Source organism: Papaver somniferum, chromosome 2 (assembly GCF_003573695.1).
Source record: "Papaver somniferum cultivar HN1 chromosome 2, ASM357369v1, whole genome shotgun sequence".
NCBI classification, from domain to species: Eukaryota; Viridiplantae; Streptophyta; class Magnoliopsida; order Ranunculales; family Papaveraceae; genus Papaver; species Papaver somniferum.
The window spans coordinates 45,739,792-45,757,382 of record NC_039359.1 but is presented as its reverse complement, the minus strand read 5'-3'; the positions used below and the strand labels follow the sequence as shown (position 1 = coordinate 45,757,382).

The window sequence follows — 17,591 nt, the reverse complement described above, 5'->3', positions numbered from 1 at the left end:
TAGTAAAGATGGCAGGTGTGCACAGCTAATGCAGTTAACTTGTATATACAGATAAAACCATGATTTTTTTTTCTTTTTATAAAGCATCAACAATGGAAGTTGATCCATTTTTGGGATCAACAATGGGAGTTGATCCCAAAAATCAATGGATCAAAAAAGAATTGATTAATAAGTGATTGGTTTCTTATCAAATGAATGAATGTTGGTAGTAAAGATTGCAGGAATGCACAACTAAAAAAAATTAACTTATATATACAAATAAAACCATGCAATTTTTTTCTTTTCATAAAGCATCAACAATGTAAGTTGATCTAATAATGGGGGATCAACAATGGAAGTTGATACCATGATTTGGATCAACAATGATATGTTGATACTGTTTACATAATACTTTTTCCTGTGAAAAAACCAGTAAACGTGGAACTTGCAAACTGAGATAAACTGACACGAATAACATTCATAAACAAAATAAAAACAGAATGTATGTCATTAAAAAGACAACAAATCCAATAAGAACAATAGGAAAAAGTATAAAAAGAACTAACATCCAACTTGATCATCCAAGAACTAGCATAAAAAATGGAAAGAAAAATTTCAGACAAATAGGAAAGTATTCACAAGAACTTCAGAACAACATCCTCCTCAAAAAGTTGATCATCCTGGAATTATACTCCTTGTGGAACACTGGTACATGAGGATCCAAAGGAGCTCTGCGACATCTACGACGGTTGTGGAAGGCAAATATCTCACACTGACCACACTTTCTTTTCTTGCGAACTTTCTCTCGAGAACCCCTGTACCTTAAAGTAGTTGGCCTTCCAGCTGACGCTCGACCACCATTGGGAGGCAAGAAATAACCTTCCGCATTAATTTTAGGCGGCCTCTCACTGTCGGGAATAGGATAAATAGGACGAGCATACAAACCTCTATAGTACTCGGTGGTATAATGTGGAATGATGTGCTTGTAAGGTTCGTCTGGCCCAATATGCAACATTGCTTTCATCGAGTGGGTGCAAGGGAAACTATGCTTCTGCCACCAATTACAAATGCATGTCTTAGCATCCAAGTCGACTGTGTGCTTTCCAATAGGATAAATGATCTCAAAAACTTTATCACTTGATCTTCGGAACTTCTAAAAACGACAGTCGGTCACCCTCTTGTTGAGCCTAGCCTGCATCCGGGGAGTAAGCTTTGCAGTCCACTTACTAGACTCCACCAACCTCTTGTAGTTCTGCTCCATTACCTTAGCACGAATAAAATCGATAAGCTCAAGTGCTGGAAGCCGCTTATCATGCTAAGTTACACTGTTAAAACTCTCCGCAATGTTCAATGTGTTCTCACCAAACCTTTCTCCTTGAAATGCATGAGCATCCCAGTTATGGAATGGAATCTTTATCATCCAATCAATAACTAAATCCATCCTCAAATTGCTCATACTCTTGGCAGCAGCATAAAACTTCTCCTTTGTTAAAGCAGTGTAGCACTCTTCAAACAACTTCACAGCAGTTTTCCTGCTCTTTCCCTTTGGAACCGGAATATTCCCTTTGGTACAAACAGTACAAATGGTGAGCCTTTGGGAAGATAACAGTGACATGCTTCAAAAGGCCAGCTCCACGATCTGATATGATGATTGGGGACTGTCTTCACTGATAATACCCTTCAAGTTGGTTAAGAACCATTCCCAACTCTCACAATTCTCGCAAGGTATAATACCAAATGCAACTGGATAGATCTCTACAAAATACAACAAAAATATGGGATCAACAACAAGAATTATAGGATCAACAACAAAAAGTTATGTAATCAACAACTGGGATTATGGGATCAACAACAGAAGTTATGGGATCAACAATTGAAATTATGGACCAACAACAGAAGTTGATACGAAAAAATGGGATCAACAACTGGAATTATGGGATCAACAATTGAAAAAAAGGATCAACAAAAAAAGATATGGGATCAACAACAGTAATTATGGGATGAACAAAAGTTAAGTGATCCATATAATAGAAATCCAGGGACATATCAGACTATATTGTGTGATTCAAGAACAAAAGTTGAAACATTTAATAATTAAAAAATAGAAAAAAGATTAAAAATCATACCTTGGTTACCAGTTTTCCCGCAAGCAACCATAAGACCACCCTTAAACTTCCCAGTGAGAAAAGTACAATCAATAAATAACATCGGACGACAGTACTTATTGAAACCAGTAATGGAAGCTTCGAAAGAAACAAAAAACCTCTGGAACTGCTTTGTTACACCATCATACTCAAAGTTGACGATGCTTCTAGGATTATAACGCTCAATTGAATCTTTATACCAAATAAAGTCTAAATAGGACTTGATATCATCTCCCCAAAGAGACTCTTTAGTGAACTGTAAACCATGGTATGCCTGACTGTACGAGATATCAATACCATATTCCAGATGGAGCAGATCTTTGACATCAGCTACAGTCTTCTTCTTCTTTGATGCTCGAAATTCATCTATTAAGATATCCTTCAGAAAAGACTTCATCATCCTGACTTTTGCTGGATCAGAAGAAGCTAAATCACATGAATGCTCTCCGTGAAATTTCTTTCACTGAAACACACCATTAGTATTGGCAACGAGTGATGCATGAAACCTCCAGCTACAATTTTGACTTTCCTTGTTCTTACACCGGGCTGTGTAACGTTTCTTGTCACTCTTAAGAAGTTCAGTTTTGTAACCACTCTGAAATTCATACTTCTTAACAGTATCACGACAATTGTTTTTACTTTCAAAAATCTGCCCTTCTCCAGTTAAGATGTTGGCCCAAGCATCTGACTTCTTGGGGACCCTTTTGATCAAAGAAGAATCATCCGTCAAATCTTCTACAACATCCACCTCGTTATTTGAAACACAACTCGATGATGACGAAGAAGTACCAACAGAAGAAGAAGGAGGAACAAAATCAACACAAATCTTAAACTGGATGTTAAACTTCAACATATCAATCCCTTTCGAGATGCAGTAGTGAATGAAAAACCTCAACTCCAAATCGTGATTAATCACATGTGAAATTCCATCTATAATGTAACCAAAAAGTACGAGGTCTTCAGGGACATATGGCCAGTATTGTTTCACCACACTAATCATCTCATTGACAGTAGTAGATTCCGAAACAGCATGCGATACGGTCAAATTGGATAAAGTGAACTCTGCAACATCCATCTTTGGCCTGCAACAATCATAACAGATCAACGAAACTAATAAAACATGTCAAACAAAAACAAAATTTGGGATCAACAAACCACTATTGACACCACAATCTGTCAACAACCAATGTTGATCCTACAAAAAAACATATATCAACAACCATAATTAGAAAATTATCCAGGTTATTGCATCAACAATGAAAGTTGATCCGACAAACCTGCATCAACAACCATAATCAGAAAATTGACCAGGTTATTGCATCAACAATGAAAGTTGATCCAATAAACCTGCATCAACAACCAATGTTGATCCAATAAAACAGCTATCAAAAACCATAATAAAAAATTTATCCATGTTATTTGCATCAACAAATGAAAGTTGATCCAACAAACCTGTATCAGCAACCAATGTTGATATAAATAATCTGGATATTGTATAAATTTTCAGTGTCAACGATGAAAAATCTATGTCAACAACAAGGATTTTGCTACCAAAAAACAGCATAAACATCATCAAATATGTTAGTTCGCATCGCATTAGTATGCAATCGGTGCAAATGTGAACCTGCAACATGAAATACTACATGAACATATATGCTCCATGTTAAAAAATTAACTGCAAAGCATAAGAAAAAGCCTAACTATAACCTAAGCTACAAATTCAAATTACGTCGCACATTACTTGGGGGCTGCGCCCCCTCGTGAAAGATATATCAATGTTGAACGTTAGATATGTAAACTGATACTATCAACATTAACTTGTAACTTCTTATTGATTACACTAACTTCTAACTATACCAAAACTGATTCATCAACATTCAGTATACTCAAAAATAATTCTTCAACAATCAGTATTATCCAAATAATTCTCCTACTAATTCATAAACACTATGAAATTCTCCAGAACTGGTTAATGCAAAGTACATTGAAGCTAAAACTCATGAATCATAAACCTAACATTGAATCATGAGCCGATCTAAATAAAACAACATAAATTCAAAAATCAAAAACCGGAGATTGGAGATTGAAGAATTGAAGAATACCTGTTTAAGAGATGAATAACGATCTCGAATTCAAATAATATGTAAATGAACCAATCAATCCAGTAGAATCAAACACACAGAATCAAGCTTCCAAAATCTCGATCTCTGCAACAGAAAATACAAATAAACTGAAATCAAATATGAAGATTGAGATACTACAAATCGAACATGCAAATATAAAATAAATTTCTACTCATCAATCACGAATCAGCATTACCAATTTGTTTCAGAAAACACAGATCAAGAAAAATTTGTTGATTCTGTTGTTGATGAAGAAACTGGTTTCAGATCTGAGATTGAAAAGATACGAAAGATTCAGTAGTAGAAGAAGAAGCTTTCGATGAAGAGAGATTCAGTAGAATAAGAAGAAGCTTTCGATGAAGATTAAAACCCTAGATTTCACTGAAGATTTTCGGAAAAAAAATGGGAACATTTTTTAGATACCCCTCAAAATCTACATCTTGAAATATACTCTTATTCATTTTTAAAAATACCCCTACCTTCTGAAAAGTGGAAGCAACTAGCACAAGTTGCTTCCAGAAGTGGATAGAACTAGCACAAGTTGTTTCCAGAAGTGGACGCAACTTTATTCAAGTTGCTTCCAAAAAGTGGAAGCAACTTTCTCAAGTTGACTCCAAAAACCTTAATTTTTACCCATCAAGGGTATTTGTGCAAGGTCAACCAAAATGGAGGGTATTTATAACATCCCCACAAAAAAAAAGTTTTCAGCTGAAAAACGGCGTCAACTTCTCTTTCTCTCTCTCCCTGTCTGTTTTTCTTTCCGTTGATAACTGAATATTTGTTTTAGAATAATAAATATATATGAAGGATATATTTGTAATCTTGTTGAATTCGTTAATGGACTCTTGATGGGTTTTGGATGGAGAGGGGTATAAAAGAAAGGGCAATTATATAATTCCCACAATGTTAAATGTCATACTTAATCAGTGCATCGTTGAAAAATAAACATAAGAAACTTGGCTTCATACTAAAAACAAGTAAATAAGAGCATACATTGAAAGAAAAGGATGCAAACAAATAAAATATAAGCAAAGACTTAATGGCACTTAAACTCGTGTAAGGATTTACGAGTACTTCACATTGTTCTTTTCTTAATATTCACCTTTAATCCATTTTTCATATGAAGGTTTATGAATGGTTTAGGGCAAACATGATGACCTTCCACCACTCCAATACGGAAGTTGAATAGAACAGCTGCAACAACAGACTTCATCTGTGTAAAAGATATATCTTTACCTAAACAAGTTCTCGGTCCGATGTTAAATGGAAAAAACTTGGACGTCGCTTCGAAACTTATCTTCCCATTTCCATCTATCCATCGCTCCGGCTTGAATTCCAAACAATCTTCACCCCAAATCCAAGGCATTCTTCCTGCTGAATAAAATGAAAGTATTATCTCCATTCCAGGAGTCACCAAAGTCCCATCTGGGAGTACATCTTTCTTAACAACAGATTTCCGGTTAAGAGGAAGAGGTGGGTATAATCTTAAGGATTCACATAAAGCCGCATGCAAATAAACTAAGCCTTTCAAATCATCTGAATCGAAAACCCATGGCCAGTTATGGTTTCTCATTGCTTCTTCTCCCTTATTCTTTAAAGAAAATACAAAACTCAACTCATCCAAGATCTTTGTCTCGACAGAAGGTGTTTTTGAAACTAACCAGAAAAACCAAATGAGACCCGCCGTAATAGTGTCACGCCCAGCTATGAATAAATTCAGCATTTCATCTCGGAGAAAAATGTCTTTATTGGCCGAAGAGGAAACGACACTAGTCTCATCTTGTAGAGCTTTTATGTAAGTGGATAAGAGATCATCTGTTTTAACTCCTGCAAACAAGTCTTTTCTCTTTTGACAAATGTACTCTTCAAAGAGTTCATCTATCTTTTTGTGAGCTCTGGCTAGCTTCCTTTCTTTTCCAATTCCGGAAAAACGCAGAAATTTCCATAAAAATATGGGCATTGCATTCCTATAAAGTATGGCATCCTGTGCATCATCCACAGCCACGGCTAACTCATGTGAAGGAAGCTCTAAAGAGAGATACTTTTCGTACCTTCCAAAAATCACACATGTGTTAATATCAAAAGCTACTCGGGAACAAACATCCTGTAAATCAACGGTGAACTCGTTTTCAGTTGCATGAGCTAAAAATGGGACTAGTTGCTCTACAACCACCTTACGGCTCGTCTTCGCAGCTAGGGTTTTGAGTTCTGATAAAGTAAAACAGGAATGAGCCATTCTTCTTCGTACTCTCCAAAGATCAGAATCCACATTAAAGATACCATCACCAAGTATATCGAAAATCTCCCTGAAGTTTTCTCCTTTCGGGAAATTGACAAAGTTGGTTTTAAGTATGTATTCGATGTTTTGAGGGTCACAAGTTGCAAGATATCTAAGTTTCGTGAAGATAGGTCCATCAAAGAAGCAAGAACCTTTACCTATTGATCTGAACACTTCCGTTCCCCATTCTGGTAATCGGTTTGAATTCTGCAAAACTGAAGGAATGCTTCCAAGGAAAAGCCAGTAATCTATAGCTGGACTTTGGCGTTTGATGAAGAAACCTAGAGTTAGAAAACAAACAATGAATAAGATAGCTATTGGAAAAAAAGCCATGATGTGCCTTCAGTAATGTTATCGCACTGGATAGTCAAGCTACTGCCATGGAGTAAAACTTATAAGCTTCAACTGAAGAATCAAAATATTTATGAGTTTTCATTGAATGCACTCAACCAATCCGAAAGTGAGACCTTAGCGAAGCTAATAATGACATGGTCTATTTGAGAAATCCAAACTTCAATTCGAAAGCTTCACCACTTTATTTACGTAATAAATTTATCTGCATCGATTTGTCCTCGGATTCATATTCCCTAAACAAAGCTCAGAGACATCACATGCACTATGCTCTGTGCGCTAGTAGACTTTGACTGGCTTGCAACGGGAGGAATAGCTGTAGAGTTCATATGAAACTTAAAACGGATGTTCTGATAAAAATTAACAACATTCTACTGGGGGACTATGCTCTGTGCTCCGATGTAACTACGGGTATTAAGACACTGTTGTATTCCAAAAGATTGGATTTTGTTATCTACTGGGGGACGAAATTAACAACATTCTGATAAAAATCAGCCACCATAGACGTTTCGAAAAACATTCGTCTTAAACTTTAGCTGTTGGATCATCTTTACGTTATCCACAACAAAAAATTATTGTTCTGACTGGCCCAATCACGTGCCTTTGGACCACAGTTTGAACAGAACAAAGGATCCAAATGAGTCTGTGCTTAGGACAGATGCAAGATAAATTTATTGTTCTATTTTACCCTATTAAGCTAAAGTTAAACATCAAGATAGAAAATGATATATATCTACCTACGGTTGAAAATCAGAGGAGACCACTTATCAGAGAATTGAGAATCTGAGACGGATTTGGGTTCTTTGTTTGGACCGCCAACAAATTAACTCGAGTAACTGCAGAGGTAGAAGCGAGGGCTGTGGGGGAAAGTTTTGTCACGGAGAGGCGGATTCCTATTTAAATTAAAGGGCCTCCATAACGTAAGTTTAGCATGCCAACTTCTCATTGGATTTGTTGCCCTAAAAGTGAAGGTGGTTTGGGCATTGCTAGCTTCAAAGTGGTTAACAAGGCCATGCTTGCTTATGAAGTTGTGGTGGAAGATAAAAAATTCTAATAAGAGGGCTCGATGTTTTGAAAGCAAAATTCTTAAAAGTGAACGGCGAATTGATTGATTATATGCTCAAGTCGTTCATATTGTCAGGCATTGGGTGGATTTATAATATAGTTGAGTAGCACTCAAGGGTTTTAATAGGGGATGGTAGAAGGACATCTCTGTATTTCAGCAAAGCTAAGGAATGATTTTACTTCTTTAGTGGCGCATTTGATTGTTAATGGTAACTGGGCAATTCCTGAAGCTGTTCGTCTGCACATGGAAGCAGTAGGTATGGAAATTGATGCGCACGGCCGAGTGGTTTGCAAGATATCAGAATTTGGACCCCTGATAAAAAGGGGTTATTCTCAGTTCAGTCTGCAAAGAATGTGCTGAGAGTAGCCAGGCCAATTGTACGTGAAGCAAATCTTATTTGGAGGAGAACGATGCATCCTTCGTTAGTTGAGTTAGCTTGGAAAGTTATCAACATAAACTGCTGCGCAAATCAGGATAAGCTTGTCTCCAGATTCAGACTGGAGATTGTTTTGTGCTGTGTGCTTTGCAAGAGTACTTCAGAATCAATACATCACATTATTTGGAACTGTTCGTTCTCGCGAAAGGGTTGGAACTGGATGGCAACTATTTTTGAGTTGCAGCCAATGCCAGATTTGCTTGATTCTTATAAAACTGCAAAGGGTAGAAGTAGAATGGTAAATGATTTATTATTAGTTGCTAACTTAGTCGTAAGAGTGAAGTTGTGATTACTGCGTAACAAGATGGTATTTGAAGGTGCCAAATTGAATGGTTGGTCTGGTTTTCGCAATTTAAGTAGCCAGATAGGTATTATTTTCGGTTCAAGTAATTTATTTTTCTTCTTGGAACTTCTGTTTGAAGTGCCCTTTGCTTTTTAATGAATTTGGACTTAACCAAAAAATACATATTATTCACCGTGGGAAGCTTTTCCGACCGCATTCTCAATATGCATGACATGGATTAGGCAAACCGACATCCAAAATGGATTGCATTTTCCTTGCACTCGCTTGGATATGGATAGAATTCAAATATTTATCTCGGCAGATGGTGTTTAGAAACCAACCAGAAAACCAAATTACACCGAACTAAACCGTGTCATTTCCTGCAATAAAATAAAAACAACATTGCATCTCCAAGAAACTTATTATCACTACTAAGTTCATTCCTTAAGCAAGATGATAAGAGATCAAATGTCTGAACCCCTTTCAGCAAATATTCTCTCTTTTTAGAAATGAGATTTTCAAATATTTCATCAACTTTATTTTGTGCTACTGATAACTTTCTTTCTCTACCAATGTTGAAACGACCAAATAATTACGATTAAAACACAGCCATTGTATGCCTATAGATTACCACTTCATCTGCATTTAGAACAGCTTCAACTAACACACATTAGAAGGAATCACGGCTCCCAAATATCACACTTATACTCCTATCAAAATCAAAGGTTTAACATATTTCTTGTAACCAATAATGGCTCATATTTAGCTACATGAACTAGAAACACTAAGTGAGCTTCGACTTCCTACGACTTCAAATCTAATAATGAAAATCCTGCAGTGTGTCATTTGTCTCTGTACACACCACTGATCAAAATCAACATTGATTATCCCATCACCAAGTATATAAAAAACTTCCTACAAAAATGGACCTTTCAAAGAGAATTGTTGACACCGGTTTTGAGTATGTATTCTACATTTTGAAGATGACTACTTACAAGATATCTAAGTATTGAGAACATTGGTCCATCTGTGTAAAAGGAACCTCTGCCAAGTGAGCTAAATATTTCAGTCAACCATTCAGGAAGACGAATGGAATTCCAAAATATAGATGGAATCGTGCCAAAGAAAATCCAGTAATCTATGGCTTGGGTGGTGTCTGATGTACAAACTTAGAGAAAACAAAGGAAGACAGCAAATTATAGGATATACCTTCGAGAGGGACGGACAAGAAGATTGAAGATGCTCAAAATCCATAGTTACTTCTGTAGTGTACGCTAGAGAAAGAAGATGAGGAAATACTACACAGAATTTAACGACTATGAAGTTGAATATGACTCCATCATATAATAAAGCTCAACTAAACCGAAAAGACGTATCACTACCAAAATTATTAGCAAACGAACTCAAGACAGCCGCAAAAACAAAACAGGGTAACAAACAGATCCCTAGCACGGCGCAAGTGGTAAGGAGGGCTAAATTACTAGGACCAATCTATCTACTTTTTCAAAATATCCTAACTGTTGCGCATAAGCTCTTCAGCAAACTTGTTCTATGAAAAATAAATAATGCATTCATATTACCAACTTAAGGAAATAAAGGTGTAACAATTATGGATATTGGCAGTGATGCTCAACTAAATGAAAGAGAACTACAGCTATTAAGAATTGTTAAGCAGTTACAACCAAGTCTCCACAGGAATTAAATTGTCATATGGGAAGGGTTTCCCGCATAGGGGTAATTGTTCCAGGCACAGAGCTTAATACTTTTTTAGAACATAAATATCACCTTGTAAGGCTTGTACCATATGTACGAATCTTATTAAAATTGTATATCTAAAATTAAAAAAAAAAACAATTACTACCATATGACATGCATAACCTTCATATATACCCTTCCTAAAGTTATCATATATGTTAAGAGCAGAAATAATCCAACTTCATTATAATCTGCAGGTTAGAAATCAATAGAAAAACAGAAAGAACTGGAAGATTTAAGTACCAGAGACTGGTCACCAGTGTCAGAGTCGAAATTTCTGGAAGGGGCTAAGGCTTAGTCACATTGACAACGAGCCTAATCTTCAACTTTTATGGTCACACTAATATTAACAAAACTATGTCCAAGCTCCAAATCTGATTGGACAAAATTCAGAACGAAGAATTAGAATAGACTCATTTCCGGTAGAAAAAAAAAGAAGACAAATAACAAACAAACAAATCTTAGCTACACAGCTCCCAAAGTTTGCTTGCTGATAAGAGGTTTGCGATCGACCGCTAACTTTAACTACCATGACAGAAATAATATCAATACTATTCCAAACTTCAAACACTTGGCAGCACATAAATCGATTGCACAAGAGAAATACACAAACCCTGGATCACAAGCAGACTTTCACGTATTAAACTTCAAAATAAATACAGCATATGCATACAGATCCACCAGTCACAAACAATTTCAAACAGAAATTAAATAACATGTGATGAAACTTCCTGAACAAAAATCAGGCCTTATATCCTTTTTCAAGTGGTGGCAATCCACAGTGTAATAAATAAATCATTTAAGGAAACATAAGCGCCACGCTGAACAATTAAAAGTGGACTTGTACCCTCTATTTTTTCAAGATAAAGTTAATATAACAGGTTAAACAACACCATATAGATGGTGAACTACTTTTACCAGAAAAAAATTATGCGGACTCACCTTTCAAGAAGACTTTTTCTTAAGCTTGTAAGGGTATTTCTGGTAAATAGAAATGCTGCTGATCACAAGTGGCAATGCCAAAAGACAGTATATAGATGGTGGTTTTCCATCAAAAATAAACTGCAGCAAAGCGGTTACCAGCAGCGCTGAAACAATGACAAATCCCTGCATAAATACATGAAAAGATGAGAAAAGATGAACAAAACGCATCAAATTATCTCGCATTATGGGAAACCAATCTGTGTGGGAAGGAAGGATAGCGCCTCTCTTTATTGTAACACACCCAATCATCATGATATTTTAAGAAACCTTAAAAGCACGACCACATTTTTTGTTGATTTCTCATTTGAATTTACGACAGGATCTAACAAGTGCCTCAACAGATGTCTCTATCAGAATCTCTGAGATTGCAAGGAAGAGTGTCCAGACAGATTGGGTAAAGCAAACGCAATGCAAGAATGTTTTCCATACTACAACCTGAAGACTACATCATTTACGAAGTTTCTGAGTATTCTACTTGCCTTGCGAACGCCACCGGCATGAGCAGTAACAAGTCCAACAAGGATTCCACCAACAGCATTGGTTAGGACTGGTATCTGAACCAATTAAAACAAGACACAACAGAAATAAGACAACAAAAAAAAACATAGCACCATACTACTACAACCTACTCAACGGTGCAAAACTTTGAAACACCATTAATGATTCCACTATGAAATCCCATGTCATACATTCAACAATCATAGAACAGAAACGGAGACAAATTTATTTCATGCAACTTAAGCTTGAAACTTCCAAAGTTTAGCCTAGTTTCAATTTAGGATCATCAGATGATGAAAGAATAAGGTGAACTTTCTCCGACATAAGCAATAAGGTTAAGAATAGAACTTAGGCTTATATTTATGCAATCAGGATATTGTCATCAGTGAAGTCTTTAGGGAAAATGAACAAATGATAAATATTGAACATGCACAAGCTGAGAACATTACAAAGAAAACAAATCAATAGGGGAGCTAGAAATTAAGAGACCATGTAACATTTTCAAAGATTTGAATGATACTTGTAGTATCAATTAAAAAGCATGTCACTTATAAAAGCATGTTTCATAAAACTCATGATAACTTGTTAGAACGATCCTGGATGACTATTACCAGGGTGAATGCGGTCCAACCATAAAAAAATCCATGCTTTCTGATCTGTTCTCCATCAGGAGACTTGTAGGTACTTGCCAGCAAGCACAGACTTCCAACAACTGACATTTCTACAGTCATTAGGTATGAACTATGCTTTTTCACCTGAAACATAGAGAACCCATAGTGGAAGAGAGAGTTAGGTGCTTCAAAACGGTAAGAGTCTCAACTCTGAAAAAATATTAGTTAATAGTGACTAACCTGAGAAGCCCACTGACAGAGAGAAGAAGCTAACCCCGAGAGTACAGATGCAACTAGAACAGGAATAATACCATGAAATAAAATCAGATCCGCGTCACTGCCACTAGAGCCCGTGCCTTCCCCAACGCTTAACAGAACAGCTGCAAGAATCAACAAGACAAGACCCCCAATTTGCTGAACTGATTGCTTTTGCCTGTAGATAAAACCCAGAAACAACATTGTCAAAGACCGTAGAAAGTGGCAACTATACTGACCTGTTTACGAGCATAATAAAATCTCGCAGCAGGATATATATGACGGTTATGGCCAGTGAGGTATATCTTAATTCTCAGAAAAGCATATACAGTCTATTCAATTTTTACTATCAGATTACTTTATTGAAATGAATATTGAATGGGAGCTGAGACTATGGTCTCACAACCAAAATTAGTAATGATAGTTGCGAAACCTACCGCAATATGAGATATGTAAAGAAAGCCGTAAAAAGTAGCTTTGTCTGATTGAGCATTGAGAAGGTAAGGGAATCTAGATTCTTGTAGGAGATCTGCAACAAGCTATTTTGCAGTGCATATATAGCTGCTGGAAGGCCTGATGCCGTCAATGCACCAATCAAAGTCCACTCTTTGTACATTTTTTTCAAATTTCCTTCTTTCATAATGAGAAATAGTGCACAAGTAACCTATGGAAAAGAAGTTCTAATCATGTCTACATAAAACACAAATAACCAAGCAGCAAAATAAACTACTCTAGTTACTTACCTTTGCTACTTCACATGCCAGAACAGATGAAGTCACGATAACCTCTCGCCTGCAGCAGGCATAAACAAAGAGAATGCTATATAATACGCAGCATAAATTCATAATAGATCTTCTTCATTTAATTTTTCTTCTGGTAGTTCACTAAAACCATATGAGAAAGTAAACATGATAAGAAAATACATTTCAAAGTTAAGCATTCAACAATGAACCACGTGAAATGGGTGGAGGAGATGGAAAGAAATTATTAGGAGCAGCTGGAAAGCATGGAAACTCATAAGACCTGTCTCATAACTCATAAGCAAACTCAAATGTACTAAGTCATATAAACATGCTACTAGATTAAGGTGTTTCATCAAGAAGACAGCATTAACTAGTAACAACTGAGTTTGTCCAGAGTCCTGAGACCAATGCTTGAGAACGAACACTGGAACAGCTGCCAAGGGTTATTACCATTATAACAGTATATGGGCAACAAAAAGTGGCGTAACCAGGCACTAATAATTTAAAATAATAGAGCACTAAGATTGATTTTCTAGCAAAGAAAGGTAATAATCTAGAGTTGTAAGAGATGAAAGCCGTTCCCATTACCACAGCCATTTGAGCAACTGATTTTAAAAGTACACATTATAACTAACACCACATAATCACCGAGACAAGTATTTATGTGATCGTGTTTCAGTTAATTTACAGTTCACCGTGTTCGATGTCTTTGGTCAGAGTAGGTCACTGCCAAACATACCCTTATCATTGTCACATAGGAAAAGTGAACAAACCAAATAAATAAATGGACTACAACAGACAGCTGCAGAACAAAAGCGAAGGCACACCATTGACACCAACCAGACATGACAAATACACTGAGACAACCATGAATTCCGGAAGATTCAAACGTCCTGACAAGGTAAAAAGTCGGTAGATTTGTGTCGGTACATGGTAGGAGGGAACGTAAGTAGGGGACAGGGAGGATATCAAAAAGTTCAAAATAGCATGTCAGTAGAGGAAAGGGAGGACTACAAAGAAGAAGAAGAACACCTATGAAATTTTAACAGAAAAAGTTACGCATTTTTCAGTTTTATCATGCAGCAGTATTGCCTAATAGTCGGATACATCCTAAGAATTTACTTTTGATAGCTCCAGACACTGAATCGAGCTGGTGCCAAGGCTGGAGATAAAGGATCCGAGACGGCTCTGACCGCCATTAGTTGATATCTTTAAATGATATTATAATCCAGGCTAGTTTTATGTTTGGAGTGAAAATCATTGCTAGTTTCTGGAGGAGATTCTATTAATATTCATCGGTCTTGCAGTACCAATATGTCATTCTGTTACCGAATCTGATAATGATTATGGTTACAGACTTTCCTACAGGTTGAGATGGCATCATATCAAGCATGACGTGTAGCTAAAGCATTATAACTCTGTAGTACAAGTAAATGCAAAAACACTTCTTTTCTTTTTTCTGATGAAAAGAGGATATATTAAGCAACTAACCTACAGGGAAGATAGGCCTGTACATATAGTGTTAGGATCAAGTCCTTCATACAATCAGTAGCAGTAACTTCCCCTAAGCCACTAGCGCTAGATCTCCTGGCATATCTAGCCAGTTTGTCAGCATTTGAGATATTATCTCTGCAAACACACTTAGACTCGGTGTCTTTTGTCACTGTAACCTCAGTTACTTGTATACACCTGCTATACTCAAATGAACACATTGATAATCATTTAAGTCGAAATGGCCATATTAAATTTAAACTCAAGACAGTAAAGATATACATAACACCACAGACATTCTAAGAAAACATAATAGAGTATTCAGTCTCTAAGTTTCCATCAACAGATTCATTGCCTGCACTTTTTCCAGTCTTGTTACATCACATTTGCTCAAAACCCTAACCCTAATTCAAATTGACATGTAATTCTCCCAGTAAATAACTACAAAGTCATTTCTGAGAAAATTGGGAGCACAATTTTAATCTTAAAACAGTGAAAAGTAGATAAATTAATGTAAAGAGGCACTTACTTGATGCATCGTTTGGAAATCAAGGGTTGTGCACCGTATTGAATAGTAAGTAGAACCAGATAAAACCAAACTTTTCCACTTACTTTCTCGGTTGTTGGAGGAGGAACCCCATTCTGTTTAAGTTCTGAAGTAGTAAGTGGTTCCAAATTACGTTTGATCACCGCCATTAATGGCGATGAGTATAACAGAAATTAGGGTTTTCTATTCTCCTTCTGCTTAGGGAAGGAAAAGTATATCTCTGTGTTTACCAGGGGAACTAGGAAATTTCTTTTCTTGGGGTTGTTTGAAGAGTGGTAAACTTTGACTATGACGCCTTTTACCAAAAAAAAAAAAAAAACACCTAGCTCAGCTGGTCATCCCCGCTTCCCAAAGTTTCATGAAATTTATTGATAAAAAGAAAGAGGAAAAAAAACAGGTTTACTGGCTAATGGTCCTTTAATTACCAAGTAGGGACGACAAAGTCTCGGAACTGTTGCGCTCAAAAAAAATTGGGTTATTTTTGTGGGTAGTCTTTTAAGAAGAGCTAATAGCTTTGGCATTCGCCTTGTACCACTCTCGAACAAGTAACTGACATCATGATCAAGAAGAAGCTGGGTGTGTCATACAACCAGGCAGTCTCATATCACCAATTAGAGAATTTCCTAATCACGTTGTCCAACATGTTTCTATGTAAGTTATGTAAGCTAAGCGTGGAAAAACCGACAAAGGCCTCTAACCAAAAAATGGATATCATCCGACCACAATCTTTACCTCTTAAGCTTTTAGGAGATAAGACCCATTATGATATTCCAAATATGTAAGTCTGGCTCCTTAATGAATAAATTCCAATCCTATTAAAAAAAAAAGGTCCAAAGGATGAGTTTAAAAATTTTCCTTTACATTTCTGATGTTGTTGTAGGGCCTTGGGCCCATGTACGTGCGGTCCATATAGATGTAAACATGGTTTACCTCATAGCCTATATATATAGATGCTCAACCTATGTAACATGTAACGTATCTTTAATCTCTAATGATTAAGAGACTTATCCTTCTTTTTTTCTTCCATATTTTATTTTTACTTCAATACGTTATCAGCACGACTCTATCAATGATCGTTCGAGATCAGCGACGGATTACATTTTGAAGATTTGCTTGGTTCTGATCTTATGGATGCCTTACCAGGTGTTCCAATTTTAGGGTTAACAATATATTTGGACTCATAAGTACTTGAGCGCCATTAAAGAGTCCCTAATACAAAATTCATTTGTGTATATAATTAAGGGTTATACTTTTATCATTAAAACCTTCAACGCATTATTCAAAGATGAAGGCATAGCTTCTACGTTTTTAAGGTGACGTATTGACTTTAGGCGATGAAATACTCCAAGGAAGTTTTTTTTGAAACATTCATGAAATTATTCCCCAAAAATTTGAATGTTCACTGGGATTTATTCCACTTATTAGACTTGAAGATTCAGTAACTTCAACAAAGATATGTGCAAATTAGCACGTCCTATTTTTTGCGAAAAGAAACTTAGAAAAGTTGTCGGGAGTCAGAAAAATCTTTCCATTTTTATTTTTCTACTTCATCCGTTAAACTAAAGAACCTGTATGGGTTGAAGTATGCTCGCAAGAGATTCATTATCGTTACTAAGATATTCAATCTCAAGTAAGTGGTTGAGAGGCGTGTGAGATTCTCTTAGATAACATTGTTACACCCGTTGGGATAAAGAAAATTCTAAACTTAAGATAACCATCACTACGTTAAACATGTTGAAAAATACCCATGTTGGTATACTCTACCACTCTCGAAGTAGAGTGCTTTACCGCATCTCCAACAAGCAACTGACACCGGGATCAAGAAGAAACTGGGTGTGTCATATAACCAGACAGTCTCATATCACCAACAAACTAGAAAATATCCTAATCACGTTGTCCAACATGTTTCTATGTAAGCTAAGCGTGGAAAAACTGACAAAGGCCTCTAACCAAAAAAAGGATATCACCCGACCACAATCTTGACCTCTTATAAGATATGACCCATTATGATATTCCAAATATGTAAGTCGTTTTTTAACGAATAAAT

The 17,591-nt window shown here is 36.3% G+C and overlaps 2 protein-coding genes across 4 annotated transcripts; both read right to left on the bottom strand.

Annotated features, from left to right (window-relative positions):
• Positions 1-5,141: 5,141 nt before the first annotated feature.
• On the bottom strand, positions 5,142-6,895 carry LOC113353178 (alkane hydroxylase MAH1-like). Its single transcript, XM_026596864.1, has one exon. It carries the CDS (start codon positions 6,855-6,857, stop codon positions 5,322-5,324), a length of 1,536 nt encoding a protein of 511 aa, XP_026452649.1. The 5' UTR covers positions 6,858-6,895; the 3' UTR covers positions 5,142-5,321.
• Positions 6,896-10,298: 3,403 nt separating this feature from the next.
• LOC113347527 (CMP-sialic acid transporter 5-like) lies at positions 10,299-15,806 on the bottom strand. Of its 3 annotated transcripts, none has more exons than XM_026591206.1 (8): positions 15,527-15,806; positions 13,507-13,555; positions 13,201-13,427; positions 12,749-12,941; positions 12,509-12,652; positions 11,879-11,953; positions 11,358-11,522; positions 10,299-11,029 (listed from the first exon to the last, which is right to left on the bottom strand). In XM_026591206.1, the coding sequence occupies exons 1-7, from the start codon at positions 15,691-15,693 to the stop codon at positions 11,361-11,363; spliced, it is 1,017 nt and encodes a 338-aa protein (XP_026446991.1). In that variant the 5' UTR covers positions 15,694-15,806; the 3' UTR covers positions 10,299-11,029; positions 11,358-11,360. The 3 variants fall into 3 exon arrangements, with proteins under 3 accessions (XP_026446991.1, XP_026446992.1, XP_026446990.1); XM_026591207.1 differs by having other exon boundaries at positions 10,299-10,789; XM_026591205.1 differs by lacking the exon at positions 10,299-11,029 and having other exon boundaries at positions 11,138-11,522.
• Between the last annotated feature and the right edge of the window lie 1,785 nt (positions 15,807-17,591).